This window comes from Clytia hemisphaerica, unplaced genomic scaffold (genome assembly GCF_902728285.1).
Source record: "Clytia hemisphaerica strain Z4C2 unplaced genomic scaffold, Clytia hemisphaerica genome assembly, whole genome shotgun sequence".
Lineage (NCBI taxonomy): Eukaryota > Metazoa > Cnidaria > Hydrozoa > Leptothecata > Clytiidae > Clytia > Clytia hemisphaerica.
This window is the reverse complement of record NW_027103839.1, coordinates 1279366-1295733: the sequence shown is the minus strand read 5'-3', so window position 1 is coordinate 1295733 and position 16368 is coordinate 1279366. Positions and strand designations below refer to the sequence as shown.

Sequence of the window (16368 nt, the reverse complement as noted above, 5' to 3'; positions counted from 1 at the left end):
AAACACATAAAGTTGCGTCCCACGTAAGATGCCACGGACTAACTGTGACTGAATGACCAAGCAAACTTAAAATCCCGTAAAATTAAAAATCACCGATAGCACCGATAGCGCTTTATCGCCATAAGCAAGCCGTATTTAAACCTTGTTTTTTATTCGGCTTAGTACAATGTACAATAGGATAGGGTTGCGAAAAAAATCTTGTCTTTTATATTTCCGGATATAATAAATTTTCATCATCGAATTAAAAAAAAATATTTCAAAAATAGATATGAATAGATTTTACGTTAAAAATATTGTTTTTCAAAAATACAAAATAAGACGAACTCGCGTTTGAGTGAGAGAAGTGGAATATATACACTTGTCTCGAGAAGCTCATTGCAGACCTCATTGGCTAAAAACCGATTACTCTTAGGTTCCAAATAAACGGGCCCCCCCGCTTGTTAATTTTTCGAAAATTTTCCAGCCCCCCCGAACCTTATTAGGACCCCCCCGTTTATTAATCTCTAAGAATATTTTCAGCTGTCAAAGAGAAGGCCACTTATTTTGCTCTAAATAGCCTGATTTTAGCCTATTTTTACCTTATTTTTGGGTTTCAGAAGTACAATTTCCAACCCCCCCGGCAATTAGGTCCCCCCCGTTTATTAAAATCTAGAAAATTTTCCAACCCCCCCGTTTATTCGAACCCCCCCGTTTATTCGAACCCCCCCCCCCCCGTTTATTTGGAACCTAAGAGTACTTGGGTAATCGGGAGGGGGTTTGGAATAAAAATGTCCTGGGTGGAAAATATTCGAAAAGGAGGCTAATGCAGCAGAATTAGGGCAAAAGAGGGAAATTTCAAAAAAATTTTCCCAAAAATCAATAAGCGGAGGGGGGGGGGGTGGAATAAGAATGTCCTGGGTGGAAAATTTATGAAAAATTAATTAGCCCCCCCCCCCGGCTATTAGGTACCCGAGAGTAGCTGCAAGTGATTTATTGTATAGAAACAAACAGTTAAGTCACAAAATTGTGTGAAGTCATTGTAGTGGTCAAATACCATTACACGTTTGTGAGTGTAAGCAGAGCTATTCTTTTAAAATTTGTCAATTACTTTTGGCGAATAAATTCAAAAACGAGTCCGGTAATCTCGAAAAAAGTGTTGCAAAATAAAGACTACTTCCCCGAACTTATAATTAGGTTTTCGCCCACGATTGCACAAAGCTTTTTGTCATGGTGCAAGAAGAATAAACATTCCGTTCTCCAGTCTAATGAAACCTCTAAAAACTATTCTTTCATTTTTTCAAATCTTCTTTTAAAGCTGAGACAAGTCCATCTGTAGTTAAAGGACGACCCAACATATCTTCAATCAGAGTCTGGGGTGAAACACCTCCACCATGCTGAAGCATCGAGTACCGGTATTTTGATCCAGAACTGAAAGATAACGGATCCTGATCAAAGAATTCGTACCAGATTTGCGATGCAACGGCTTTGGACCAAACATATGAATAATATTTTGCACCATAACTGTGGAAATGATTGAAACGCAAATGCCAATCAGCCCCTATGGAGAATAAACACGAAAACAATTAACAAATCATTTTATAAACTACTTTAGGCGTACAAACTTTCGCGAGCAGAAACTTTTCGCGGGTTTCACGAATTTTGGCCCTTTCGCGAAAGTAAATGTCTTTGAAAATTTTTGGAAGGGCCATAGTAGGGGGAAATTTGTTCGTTTTTTTGAGGTCGCTCAATTTTTTTAGTCAAAGCACTTGTTATACATTTTTGGAAAGCTAAGGGATAGGGGAATCAAAATAACTTGGGTGCCAATTTTTGTTCGGACACTCTGGTGTGATTTTCGGACAAATACGACGGTCTCAGGCAAAAATCATAGGGTGAAAAATTAATGAAAATTGTAGCTTGAGAAAACGGAGACCTGAGTTGTATATTTTTGGAAAGCTCTCAAAAAATTAAGATTAGTGATATATTTTGATTCCCCTTCCCCTTAGCTTTCCAAAAATGTATAACAAGTGCTTTGACTAAAAAAATCGAGCGATTTTACAAATTTTCCCCTACTACCATTCACGAAAGTTTATGCTCGTGAAAAATTCATGACAAAATAGAAAATCTGTAAACTTTGAATAAAATGTAACATTTGTTACACTTTTTAGCTTGTTAAAAGACTAATAAGTCAAAAGAAAAAAGTTTCAAGCCAGTCCAAGAAGTATTTGTCCCTCTAAGCCATTTTTTCATGTGAAAATTTTAATTTCTACGTCGCAAAAAAGATTTTTCCGTCAAATTTATCACACACATCGAAAATCTCTTTTAGTTAATTTGAGGTTGTGGATACTGATTTGGAATTTCCGAACAAAATTCAATCCACGCGAAAATTAATCCACTTTATTCCGCCATCATTTCTTGTTGTTGAAGTAAAATAATACACGCTTTTTTTTAAGAATAGTGCACTTCGGATGAGGGTCAAGTATTCTTAAGAAAGTGCCAAAATTGAGGGTGAAATATTTTAACGTATTCTTTTAATCAAATACGAAATGACTGTATTCTTATCAAATTCTGTAAAACTCACCCTAGAGTGTATTCTTCGGGTATTCTTACGATTTGGCCAATTTTTATCCTGATATTCTTATAGAAGATAATATTCTCATAAAAAAACGTGTAATTCTTTTTACCTTGGACATGAGATAATGGAGAATATTCTTTATGGAGATCATCCAATATTTCATTATTCGGTTTGCCCAACGGATATTTGCCATGGAAACGCTGATCAACAATTGAATAAAATGCTTGCGTATGCAAATCCATGGCTGCAAATAATTTCTTCGAATTGGAAATCACTGTTGAAAAATTGATCGAAAGTTTGATTTTATTCTTATAGCTATCCACGATTTTTTTTAATAAGAATAGTGTTTTTTTGGTTGAGAGTGGGAATTATTCTTACTTCTCTATTGTTCTAAACAATAGGCCTATTGTTCCAACTCCGAAATCTCACCCTGATATTTTTATGGAAGTTATTCTTATAAAAAAACTTAGTCAATAAGTAATTCGATAAAAACTAAAGCAGGAGACCTACTTATTCAAATTTGATAAATGTGCTTGCTTCCTTACTAAGTCTGCTTGTCATCCTAATTTCAGCAGACTTCGAATCAAAGTGACACATAGAGAACTCAATTTAGAAATTAACGGACAGAATACCTTAAAGGAAGAAATTTTGGCGGGAATTTAATTTGGCGGATGGCCAAAAAAGTTTTTTCAGAGGGAATTTAATTTGGCGGATGGACGAAAAAACTAAATTTGGCGGGAATTTAATTTGGCGGTCGCTTAAAAATTTAACCTTAAGATGGCGTCAAAACAGCGAAAAAATAGCAAAAACACCTTAAAAGAGATCATATTTTCAAAATGTTTAATTTGGCGGGAACTTAATTTGGCGGATTTCAGCCAAATCCGCCAAATCCGCCAAATTTTCTCTCCGCCAAAATTTCTTCCTTTAAGGTAGAAAGAGCACAAAGAAATGACCCTACTATCAATGATTTCTTGAGGTAGAGGTTGTCCTGTTTTGTAATGTTTTGCATACAAAGGTAGGATACGCGGATCCATTGCAAAATATTCCATAAGTATTGAGGGTACTTCAGCGAAATCCGTTGCGCAGCGTGTCCCGGTCACGTGTTGGTATCTGTTGAAACGGAAACGAAATATTATCACAACCCTGTGTCATCGCATAAGTGATTCTCATCTTATAGACAATTTCCAATACACCACGTCCAGCAAGCAGATTCATTGAGATTTAAAAATGTTCCAACCCCTGTTATAATTCCAACCTTATTGTTTATTAGATTAACTTCAAAGTATTAATTAATACGACTGAAATTTCAGGGTTCTTTGAAAAAAATATCCTATATGTAAAGTAATGAATCACTCCTTTAATGTTTTGATAATTTGCTTCTTGAGCAAAATTTCCATTGGGCTTCCCCAGAAAATTATTCCATCCAAATGCTTTGGAGTCATTTTAGGAAGGTTAGTCTCCAGGATTTTTTAGATACCTTCAAGTGTTAAAAATTAACGTCTAACGGCGCTACATCATCAAAAGTAGTCCAGTAGGGAAAAGTAGTTCTAGCGCTCTCGATGTATTTACATTGAGTAGTGCTACCATTAGGGTACCTCTTTTCTAAAAAAACTCCGATCAAAGATTTTACTTGGCCAGGATTGAGAAACTTGGTCCAGAGTAAATAAAGATCAGTGGGTTTCGCCAATGTATTCAATTACATATTGGACAAAAACATTATACCTGGTGCGTGCGAGCATGGAGTGCATAGCATGACCCATTTCATGGAAAAGATTTTCAACCATTCCCTGGCTTAACAATGCTGGACGATCACCTTGTGGCGCTGGGAAGTTACAATTCAATGCAATGATCGGTAGCTGGTATGTACCGTCATCCAATTCTTTTCCACCTAACAATGAATGAATAAGGGTCAAACTAGTATAGACGGAATCGTGTATGTTAAGGCCATTAGAATTTTCCTATATTTTGATCATTCGGTGAGACCTTATTCGTACTGGTTTGGGGCAAGGAGGGGATTAAGGTTTATGCAAAATTAATAATTCTAAGAAAAGAAAAATAAAGATCAGGATGAAGAGACATTCCTAAAACTTCAATCGTCTGGAGCCCGCCCAATTATGGCTTCATTAACGCAGATAAGTACAGGAGCATCAAAATGTGAAAAAACTAAGTTCAGTCAGAATTCAGGTCTTTGTACATGTACGTTGTCCATAACTCGAGAGAACACAAATTTGTTCGAGTTAAGGAAATTTTGAGCATCGAGTTAAAGAGACTCCACTGTAAAACGTCTATGCATGACTTCATAAAGTTATAAACAAATTTCACCATACCTCTGATTGTGAAATGCGAATCTTGAGCCAGTTTTCCGGGACGTTGATAAAAATCACAATAAAGGTAGCCAAGGATTTCCTTCCCGTCATGCACTTCGATCTTTTGAACAAGTGGTGCCCAAACCTCTCCGGTTGCTGCTTGAACAACTTTCAAAGTCACACCAAACAGGGATGAAAAGACAAGATTTAGTCCCTCCATACATGACCCTACACTGAAGTATTCTCTCAGGGAACTGGAACTTAGGTTGTACATCTGAGTGGTGACGAGGTTAGTGTAGTACCTTAGGTCCCAGGCTTTTATACCAGTTCCAAGTCCATCGTGTTTAGATTTGTATTCAGAGAGAAGGGAGATTTCTTTAGACATTGGTTCAGTCAGCATGTCAAGGGTTTTGGTTAAAAATGAATCGACAATTTCCGGGGAAGTGGCTGTAGTACCCTTCAAAGTGCGCTGAGCGAAACTTTCGAAACCTAACAAAGAAGCCAGTTGATAGCGAGCGTGAAATAAATTCTCTAATAAAAACTGTTGATCATCACAAGGATGAAAGTACGCCTTGTGACAATGCTCTCTCGTACGCTCGGCACTACTTTCACAATAAGTTGCATCTGCAAGCAGGTGATTACCATCAATTTTATAAGGAATAGCCAAGTCTTTGGGCCATGTTCCTAAAGGGTATCGTCGGGCGGCTTGGGAAGCTTCAGTGAAACGAGCGCCTAAGATAATAACGGCCTCGTGAAGGCCCACGGCTATTTCTTTTCGTTTTTTATCCAAGTGAATCCCACTTTGTTCGAAATCGAAAAGGAGCAATTCCGCCACTTTTCTTGTGACAGGGTCCATTTCTCCACTATCCATTCTCAACGAGACATCTAATGCTTTATAAAGCGAAAAATTCGTGTTCAGTTTCTCAACATAGCCTCCAATCTCAAATGATGTTTGCTCAGCAGCCTGTGCATAATTCGGGTCTGGATGAGTAAGTCTAGTGAATTCTGCTAAGTCAGCAACTTTGCAAAGTTCGTTGGACAAATTATCGAATGTTTTAACGACCTCAGCTGAAGGGGACTGAGAAACAGCTTCGTTGACCAACTGTTTAGCAGTAGAAAGAACATTGTCTTTTAGATCATGAAAACCATCTGCAGATTGAAGCTCGGGTAAACCAAAAAGCCCAACATTGCCATCACTATCAAAATCACTTTTCAGATAAGGCTTGTCGAAAGCACTTGCTAAAGGACTTAACGAATGAACTCTGGCTTTCTTGATTCCATACAAACCTTGACAATGTTTTTGGATAAATCTTGCATTCTTGATCATCTGGAGAAAAAGAAAAATTGATTCCTTAGTAGTACTATCAATTTACAGGAATGACGCACCGGGTACGGCAGGTAGGCAGTAGCGTTCTCAGAGGTGTCGGAAAATTTGTGTAGGAGAGTAGATTTTTATGACAAAGTGACTATCTATTCATAACATTAAAAGATAATAACTTCGTAACAAAATTGCACTCTCCTACACAAATCTTCCGACACCCCTTCCCGAAATTTTCCTCTTCGTCGGTAAAATCGCTTAAATTTCCTCATTCGCCGTACCAGATTTAGAAAACTTCTGTTGTGCTTGTATCAAATATCTAGATAGACGATTGAGACTTCAAAAAAGGAACTTAGAAAGGGTTTATTCCTGTAGAAAAAATAAATTAGATTTAGGCTACCATGACAGCCACAAGCTGACATACTAGCCGTGAAGCAGCAAGCTTCGAGATACAAATAAAACTTAGAAAGGTTTCTACAATGAGGGTGGTAACTCCAAATATTACAAAATTATTTTCCGAATTTGAAATGAAATGTAGTAGTAACCCCACCCGCAGGGAGGTGAGGGGGGCGTTAAAATTAAATTTGTATTTTAATGAGCCGAGATTCTTTTTTAGATCGTTATTTAATACCGTTAAAAAAGTTTAATCCTTTAAAAGCAAATGCTTACTAGACACAATGACGCACGCAAAAAAAAAAAGAGTTTTGACAAACATCTTATTGACAAATATCTTATACGAGGATAAAATTTCCGATTACAAGAATCATTGTCTTAAGGGCTCTTAAGACCATAGTCGATGAATTGATTTTGGTATTTAAACATAAAAGTTATGTTTTTGGTTCTTTTTAACATTTTTAGCAAAGAATTGCCTTTATAAATTGCTTATTAATCAAATCCCTTGAGTAATTAAGAATTTAATTGCAAAAGTGACGTTATGAAAATTTAAGTACAAGAATCATCATCTGAAAGAGAAAGCTTTTTGCGCGTAAAAAATATCTTCGTACAGTAAACAACAACAACAACAGGATAACACACTTTTTTTATAAATGGTATAAATCTATTTCATCATAAAATGAAAATATTCTTGCAGCATTCTCAGGTTAGGCCTAAATCAGACTAGATTTAACATTTAGTACATACGTCTCAAGCATAAAATGACATTATTGTGAAAAGAGTGAGCCTTACATGGGGGTAATTGGCAATTTATATTTGAAAATGCTCTAAAAATGGCATTCTTAGTTTGAGTAGCAAAATCCTTACACTCTTAATTTTTTGGTCATTTTCATCATGGACATTCTTATAAAGTGTATTATTCTTATAAAAATAAAGCATGATTACCATCGTCGAAGTTTTAAATGAAAAATTTCTTTAAAAATAGCTTTTACAGAACACCCGAAACCAAACTTGAACCTAAAACGAAAGTATATAATGTGGCTCTAAAAGAAGGCACATAGCGCTACAATATCATCTCATCTTTTAGGCTACGTCATATCTTCCTTCGTTTTGAGCGTAAAACTAGTAAGGCCTAAAAGCATGGAGCAGTCTATTGTGTAGACTACTCATCTTTTTAGCTTGAGTAAGGAATGCAACTCTCAGAAGTTGTAATTCATTCTATTCAAATAAAATAACGGCAAAAAGAATCCATTTCCATATTGTCATAGTAACAAAACTCCCACATATGTCAAAATAGAGAGAAAAAACTTTGCACGCTTATTTTTATGCGCGGAATTTTCCGACTGTATCAGGAGAAAGGGAAGTCTTGTTTAAACCAGTGTGGACTTTCTATTGGACGTGATCAAATAAGGCCCCATAAATAGAGGATCTGGTCAGCCACCGAGTCCACACAAACGAAATAATCTGCACAGGGAGAGCATCAAGGTGAAAAGCAATCAAGCTACTTAAAGTTCCCTGAACAAACTTTTTCAAAAATCTAACATGTCCTCCACTAAAGATCATTCTGGCTTTCCAGCTGACCTTCAGTTCAATGATGAAATTGAAATAAACATTTCTGATAATGACTTTGAAACAACACAAGACGAAGAACAAGGTAAAATTGGTTTATTATTTAATCTAAAGCTTTTTTGAGGTTATCGGGAAGCACTATGGGTTGACAAAAAGCTGTAAAAAAGTGTCGGTAGGGCGTGTTGACTTGAACAAGGCTGTTAGTTAGTATCGATTTCTTTGGAAAATTTTGTCTGAAAAAGGACATAATTGTAGCAAATACCTCATTCTTGGGAATATTTTCCGCTTTTCCGAAAATGGGCGTCAAAATTAGTGATTTATGTGAAGCTTAAATTAGTCCTAATAGACTAAGGAGCTACCTCTGCTACCATGTTACTGGCAAGGGTGTGAAGGTCAGTTTGAATAAATGGAGATTCTCCACACTGTAAGGATATTGTCCTTTGCTTTAATAACATTGATAACCGAACCGAGAGCAGAAAACAATCCCGGAGGAACCAACCCGTAGTTTTACTAACTCATTTTTATAAGAAATTTCAATATCTCGTAAAGTAAAAACCTTTTAGATAATCTAACCTGAGTCTGTTAAATGACGCGCCTTACGCGCCTGAATTTCGACGCGCCTTTAAGTTTTGACGCACCTTCTTACGCGCCTTATTATCGATGTGCCCTAAATTTTTTTGACGCGCCTTACTTACTTGCCTTATTACAGACGCGCCCTGAGGTTAAGTATCAGTAGATAACTCAGGACGACGGTCGAATTTTTGAAGCCTTCGTTCGCGCTACGGCACTTTTCTACAGGCTAACCCGAAAGCTAGGCAGATATACCCACAGATATCTGTAAAGCCCGAAGGGCTAGATTTGCGGCTTTTATCAAAAAGTGAAGCTCATCTTTGGAAGGATTTCCTACCAGAGTCACGTGACTAAAATATGCAATTTCACCGGTTTGAGAGATGTGAAATAGCGTTTGTCGCCTACGTTTTTTGATCTCACGCTCTGAAAACAATTAAAATGCTAGATCCTATCCATCGGCACGAAATTTAAAAAGTCAAATTTTTGCTTCACTTTTTTTTGCTGGAGAAAGCTTAAAGTTGCAAATCTAGCCCTTCGGGCTTAGATATCTGTGGATATACCCCGGGCAAAAATATCGGATTTGCTCTAGAACGAGAAACTGAACGGAAACGTGTTCTAGAGCAAACCCGATATTTAACCTCGCTATTAGTTCTTTTCAAAGCGTTTAATGTCAGCATATTTATTTTTCTTATAAGCATCTTCTTTATAAGAAACCAGTCAATAACTTTTGATTTGAGGGGATTAGGCTTTCGGTAAGCAGTATTTTCAAAGCAAGTAAGGGACTGTGCTTAACGTGGGCATATTTATTTTTCTTATAAGCATCGTCTTTATAAGAAACCAATCAATAACTTTTGATTCGAGGGAATTAGGCTTTCGGTAATTAGCTCTTTAGCAAAGCCAGGAAGAAATTGTAAATATGATAAATGATAAAGAAATAAAATCACTTCTGTCTCATACAGAATGCTAAAAGATTTGGATTAGAAATCAGAAAAAATGAAATGAACCGCCGTTGTTGTCGTCTTTTTTTCTGAATAATTTTTTGCAGAACATTCGCCTTTCACGTGCCGGGGGGCAATAAAAATCACGTCAAAATTTACAAAAATTTAAGGTAGTAATACTGTAAGGCACGTCAAAAATTTATGGCGCGTAAGAGGGCGCGTCAAAATTCAGGCGCGTAAGGCGCGTGGGCGCGTCAATAAATGGAAGGCGTGTGGGCGCGTAAGGCGCGTCATTTAACAGACTCATCTAACCTTTAGGCCATGATCTAATAAGTATAGATATGGTTTAATATCAGGGGTGAACAAAGCAAATTTTTCAGAACATGAGCCAGAATGCTAAAAATGCGACCCAAGCCCCGAGTTGTTTATAAAAAATTTGTACTTTATTTGTTTTATTGATTTTAAAGGGACCAACAATTTCACTCTTCTTCTTTGATCAAATATTTTTGTTATTCTTATAGCAAAAATGACAATCGAAGAAGAGAGGAACATTGTAACCGAAAGTAACAACGAAGAGAGTTATGTTGTATGCATCGGCAAAGAATTAGAACAAGGTAGAACAATTGTTAAACTTTGGTTGAAATAATTGAGCAAAAATTATCATAATTTATCATAATTTTAAATTCCTATATATGATCCCCACGTATGTATCAAATATAAAAATCCAACAATTTCCAAGATACTTAGAAGGAGAAGAAGGCCGTCCAAGATCTCAGAAAGCTATGAGAGTTATTTTCATTTCCACAAGCCATTATCTAATGTAGCCAATTTCAATTATTTTAGCAGTCAAATTAGAAAGAACAAAAACTGGAGACATTCTAGCAACAAATTCAGATGGCAGATACGTCATAGCTCTAAATACAGGCGATAATCAAGGTAATCATTCTATAAACAAACAATTATCTTAAACGTTATTCACCCTTTGAAACTTAGTGGATAAATTATGGACATTATGAGAAGGCCTTAAGAATGCCTATTTCGAAAAGGTAGAAAAAACTTAAAATCCCGATTTTGGCCCTCAAAAGACTTTGAGTAATAAACTTCGGCGAAAAGTCCCGATAAGACTTCCAAAATTCTAAAGCTTTCGGCTTTTTTCTCCAATTTATGACCCGAAAAAAACCCAGATTTTCAAAAATAAAGCGGGACCCACAAGTCATTGGGAAAACCTAGCACCCCAGGACTTTGCTGCAAATCTTATTTCATTCCCCCAAACTTCACGTTGATCGAGTTGAACAAGATAACAGGAACATTATCTAAAGAATGAACCATACATCAAGCTATCATACTATACTGAATAATGAATAATTCACAAACGTAGATAATTGTTGATAATTCTTCTTTTAGACCTTCCCTGCTCAACGATCGACAATGAAGAGAATTTTGATGAAGAATTTTCAGATGCGGACTCAACAAACAGACCATTAGTAGAAGGTACAGGAAACATACTTAAAATATATACACATTTTTTTTATTTTTTGGGTCAGGGTTTGGGTTGCTTAGTATTCTAGCTCATTTGCAGGAAAATTTACTTTGACCACCTCTGATATTATACCAAATAATTTATGTTGATTTGGTCAAGAGCTATCATTTGCCAAGGTTAGATTGTCTTTAAAAGCTTTTACTTTACAAGATAGTGAAAAAATTGGTTAATTTCAGAGCCTTAGCAACTTGTGGTAAGAGTCGACTCAAATTTTATAAAAATGAAGAAGAATTCGCGATTGTGTTACACGTTTTTTATATATTTAAGAACAAACTATAACAACATAAGGCTTTCGATGGCCAAAATATTAAGAACAGCTTAAGAACATTTTAAGGGTTTGCAGACTCTAGAAATCCCATTTTCCTAGAAAATTGCACAAAAAAACTCTAAAAGTGGTGAAATTAAGAAAAGGTTAAGAACATTTTTAGGCTTGAAACTGAAAAAGCTAAGAACATACGAAAGCTTTTAAAATTAAGTGTAATTCAGCATTTCTTTTGGTTGGAAATGAGAATGAATGTCTTTAATGTCTTTGTTTCAAAGTTACTGTATATCTATCAGGCCACGTTCACATGTAACGGTTCCATTTCGCTCCGAAACGAAATGGGGCCATTCCATCAAGTTGATTCAACTTCTAACCAATGGAAAGGCTTCATTTTGTCTTGGAGAGAAAAATGAACAGTTACCTGTGAGCATGGTCTTAGTATCGCTTTTATGAAGTCTTAACTGTGGTACGGAGAATCAACGAAAATTTATCTTTTCTCTGTTCCAGAAAACGTCCTCCAAGTGATTGATGAAAGTGAAGGACAATGGTAAGTTTCAGTGTTGTCAAAGTGTTAGATATTACTTTCTCTATCCCTAAGTAGGATTCTTGGGTAAATTACTGTACTAAATAACAGTAATCATCCGAAGATCCTTTCACTACAGCCTTTATACTGATCATGCACAAAGATTTTGGGTTTTCTCCTAAAATTCATCGTTTCACTTTTACATTTTAGGTCAACATTGATGTTGACAGCCAAATCGTTAAAAGTGCTGAAGATTATTATTGTTATCCTTTACATCGTTTCGTTGGTTCAAGACTTCTTTCTATAAACATTCTTTGGGGTACCCCTGTCTCAGTGACCAGATGAGAATTATTTAATAAGAGAGGAAATAGTGAAAAAGTCAAATACCATTGGGAATGGAAAAACACCTGTAGATGACTGTGAATCATATCGCTTTCCGGACGAGAGAAAAATAATTTTTGGAAAAAAATCAAAATATTTCGCACGACATCTCGCACATAGATTATCTTTACGGCGGTACGGCAGCTCTAATAGACTTATCTTACTCAAAATTCCCGGCGGTAGCTGAACGGCTCTTGGGAAAGCTTAATTTTAGAGATATCCTTTTTTGAAGTATGTGCACTAGTGTGAGACACCTCGTGGCCCCTACGTCCGGAAAGGGTCAAGATCAATAATTAAGAGCGGTTCTCAACATTACAGTAAATTCCCGATTAAGGATGAGAGTTCAATGAGATTTACAACGTAGAGATGTTATTTCCAGGGGCGATTTTTCAGCCTATTTTTCCAATTGAGATTACCTTAAGTGGATTAATTTTCTCTAGGATTTTTTTTCACGAATCGAGAATCGAAAGATTTCGCGTGAATAAAATTTCGGGAATCGGCCTCTTTTCCACTAAATTTCTTTCATTTTCCTCGGAGTTTTGGTCAATGTTGGAATTTCAAACTTTTCCAGAGGATTAATTTTCGCGAAAACTGCCTAAATTCTTGAAAATCGCGAAATTTAATACACTTAAGGTAGATTTCACCGGGTCTGTGATACAGGGGTGTTTCAAACACTTGCTTGAAAGCACCGATGCTGATGTTGAAACTATGGACACCATCATGAAAAAGGAGAGACAAGCAGCTTGGACGGAGAGATCAAAACTGGACACGTTCACTAACAAAAACGCAACCAATCATTTTAGACTGCTAACTGTTTTAAAAGCTATTATATTAACTCTATTTTTACCGGGTACTTTATAGTGTTGTTATTATCGTTTAATAAACTTCCATGGGGGTTTAAAATATATTTATTGTTTTATTGTTTTCATTGAATTTTTGAAAATGTCTTTATCTACTTCACTGGACTCAGCGACATTAAAATCATCAGGAAGAAAACTTCAGTCAGAAGTAGAGTCTAGTCATAGTCCGTATAAAAACCCAGCTTTGGAAGCTTATTGTTTTAACTTTTTGCTAGCTTTTTCATAGGGTCAGCCCAGGTCTAGGTCCCAGGCAAAAAATAGTTCCCCCCAAGATTTAGGTCCCCCCAAATATTAAAAGTTTTTTAAGCAGCCCCTCAGTCCTATACCTAGTACAAAATATTTGCTGATTTAATGTCGCTAAATAACGCGAGCAAAGCGAGCACGAAAATTTTTGGGTTTTTTTTCTCTTTTTTGGCCAAAAACTGCAATATCTAATAATCAGTGGCATCTTTTTGCGCTCTTTGTTTTTCGGCGCCCCTTTGAAAAACCTCCACTCAGGGGGCATTTGCCCTCCTGTCACCACACTACTGTATAATGGTTAATTCAAGATGGTAGACACAAGTGAAAACAAACAGAATCAATAGAGTGTAAAATGGAAGGTTTTTGGATAAAAACGTGGTGATACAAAGAAAAATAATAAAAGAAATAGTCAGCCCTCAGCTTTGCCATTGAAATTCCAGGTCCCCTAAACATATCAGGTCCCCCCGAATATCAAGCTGTATTTTAGTTCCCGGTTTTCATTTGCATTTTTTTGGGTGTAACCCCCCCCCCCCCCAAAGAACTTCTCTTAGGATTAGTTGAAGATTCAACCACATGATCAAAACATGAGCAAAACAAACTAGTGTGGCTGTGTTACAAAAATACAGGCTGTTTGTAGGAAAAAAATAAGATCTAGCTGAAACTTTCTCCAGACCTTCTCTATAGGATGCTTATACCTCAGGAAAAATTCCCCTAAATTCCCACTGGTGGAACATCTCTTTTTTGGGACATTTCTATTTTCCCCAGGCAAAATCCTAAGGGCGAAATTTTTTGAAAATTTCAAACTTAGTTCCAGACAATATCATGTATACCATTTGAAAGCTCTCGAAAATCTATATAGAAGACCTTTAAACGGTTATAGCTGATTTCCTTACCTAACTTCCACTTTTCGCCACACTCTGGTCAAAATTGACCTTAAATAGCATCTTCTGCGTGAATTATCTCGAGTTAGGTAATGAAATCGGCTATACCCGTTTAAAAGTCTTCTATATAGTTTTTTGAGAGCTTCCGAATGGTATACTTGATAATGTCTGAAAATGAGTTTGAAATGGCTGCAATTTGTCCCCTCCACTATTCCAATATTTGTTCCTTATTTTCTACTCGTTCTTAAACAGTTATCGAATCCAATATTTTATTTATTGGATGAGACTGCGTCCAAATAAATGGTTTATTATCCATTCATTGCTAAAATATTTCCGTTTTCAAGCATTATTCCAATTTAAAAGCTTATAAATCTGATTTCTTTGGTATTTTTTTTAAGTCATCAAATTCGTTGCGTGACGTTTATTTTGGAAATATATAGCCTCAACAGAAAATATATGTATTCGAAAATATTGGACAGTAAAGAAGCCAATCAAATGTCACTATTTGAAATAATCTGAAATAGTAGTCTTGCATGTTGGACTCATACAAACAGGTATTATCCCGTAACAACTATCGTATTATCGTATAACACCTTTATTAGTGCATTGCACGGATCATAAACGACTCCAGTCTACTCTTACCCCTCACAACTCAATTATGTTTACTCGAACCCATGCCTTCCCTTTTTCCTTCACAACATAAAGTTGTTTTATTAAATAATTAAATCGATGAAAATTGTTGTGGTAAAATGAAGAGCAAAGTGTTCGTTTCGAAACTCCCCATATCAAAAATACTTATCAAGCTGAAATTTCATCCTATGACAACAACAATTGATGAACAAGATAAATTGATGTCTTAGATTAACTAAAACATCAATTATAAGAATATAAAGAATGAAGGTTAAAAGAAATTATTGCAAATAACCAGCCAATATGCCTAAGTTTAAGTATAAAAGTTAACAGAACTAAGAACCAAAATACTTGTGGGTTTAAATAAATCACCCTAACTTGAATGGTTGTGGCGGGCGGTGTAGTCAAATCCAGCTTCAACGCAGAGAAAAACAGAATGTTCTTAAAGCAATAATTCCACGTTATTTGAGTAAGCTATTTACATTGATTATAAGCAAAAGAGAAATGTTTGAACAGAAAAAAAAAAGCTTCTTTCACTTTCTAGGTTTTGTGTATGTATATGTAGTATGGTGAGTAAGATTAAGAAACAAGAGGCAGAAATTTCTTGGATAACGAAAACTGGTATATATATATATTGTACAAGATATTCTTTGGATTTGAATTGAAAAATTTGGATAATGTCATCGGAGAATTTTTCTTGGCAAAATAAACTGAGCGGGCATCCTTCAGCCTTCAGAGAACTTTCACAGTATATAAACCAAAACACGTATCCAACAACGGAACAACGATCGGGGTACAACCAATTTCAAGTTCTAAGTACACAACAAGGTGCGTTGTGCGTACCGATTTCTTACTCTAACTTTTTAAATGAAAACACTACGCAACTACAAGATTTTTCCGGTCAAGCTTATGTATCTAATAACCATCAGAGAAGCGTTATTACAAGCCAAGATAGTGGGCAAAATGATAGATATTCGATACAAAGCGGTCAGAAGCAAGAAACTAATTTCAATACTATGAACCATCATGCTGTTTTTAACCAAGATCTTATTGGAAATAGCAATGAATATAATAACACAAACTCAGAAAAAATGTTTTTTAATGGAGATAAAACATCAGCTGAACCTGATAGTACTAGTGGATGTGATGAATCAGATACTCCACTACAAGAAGCAAACGATTACGGTGAATCAAATTCAGAAAGTTCAACAGAACCTCAAATTGATCGCAGTTGGATTAACTACAAACTGTTTTTCAAACATGTGAGAAAACATGAATGTATATGGGATAGAGGTAATGAAGAATACAACTGTAAAGAGTCAAGAAAACGAGCTTGGTGGAACATTTTAAAAAGGATTGATGAAGAAAAGGAGAACGTTTGGCATCAAGACCTTTTTCAGGATTAT

At 35.9% G+C, this 16368-nt stretch overlaps 1 protein-coding gene across 1 annotated transcript in view; it reads right to left on the bottom strand.

The window, feature by feature from the left end:
- Nucleotides 1–184: 184 nt before the first annotated feature.
- Nucleotides 185–16368, bottom strand: part of LOC136807410 (mitochondrial intermediate peptidase-like) — a 31247-nt gene continuing 15063 nt past the window's right edge. Inside the window, exons 2-6 of the mRNA XM_067063992.1 lie at nt 4879–6184; nt 4274–4439; nt 3510–3661; nt 2661–2825; nt 185–1537 (exon numbers count right to left, since the gene is read on the bottom strand). Coding sequence (XP_066920093.1) covers nt 1269–1537; nt 2661–2825; nt 3510–3661; nt 4274–4439; nt 4879–6184 — 2058 coding nt within the window. The 3' untranslated portion in view covers nt 185–1268. The remainder of the gene's footprint in view (nt 1538–2660; nt 2826–3509; nt 3662–4273; nt 4440–4878; nt 6185–16368) is intronic.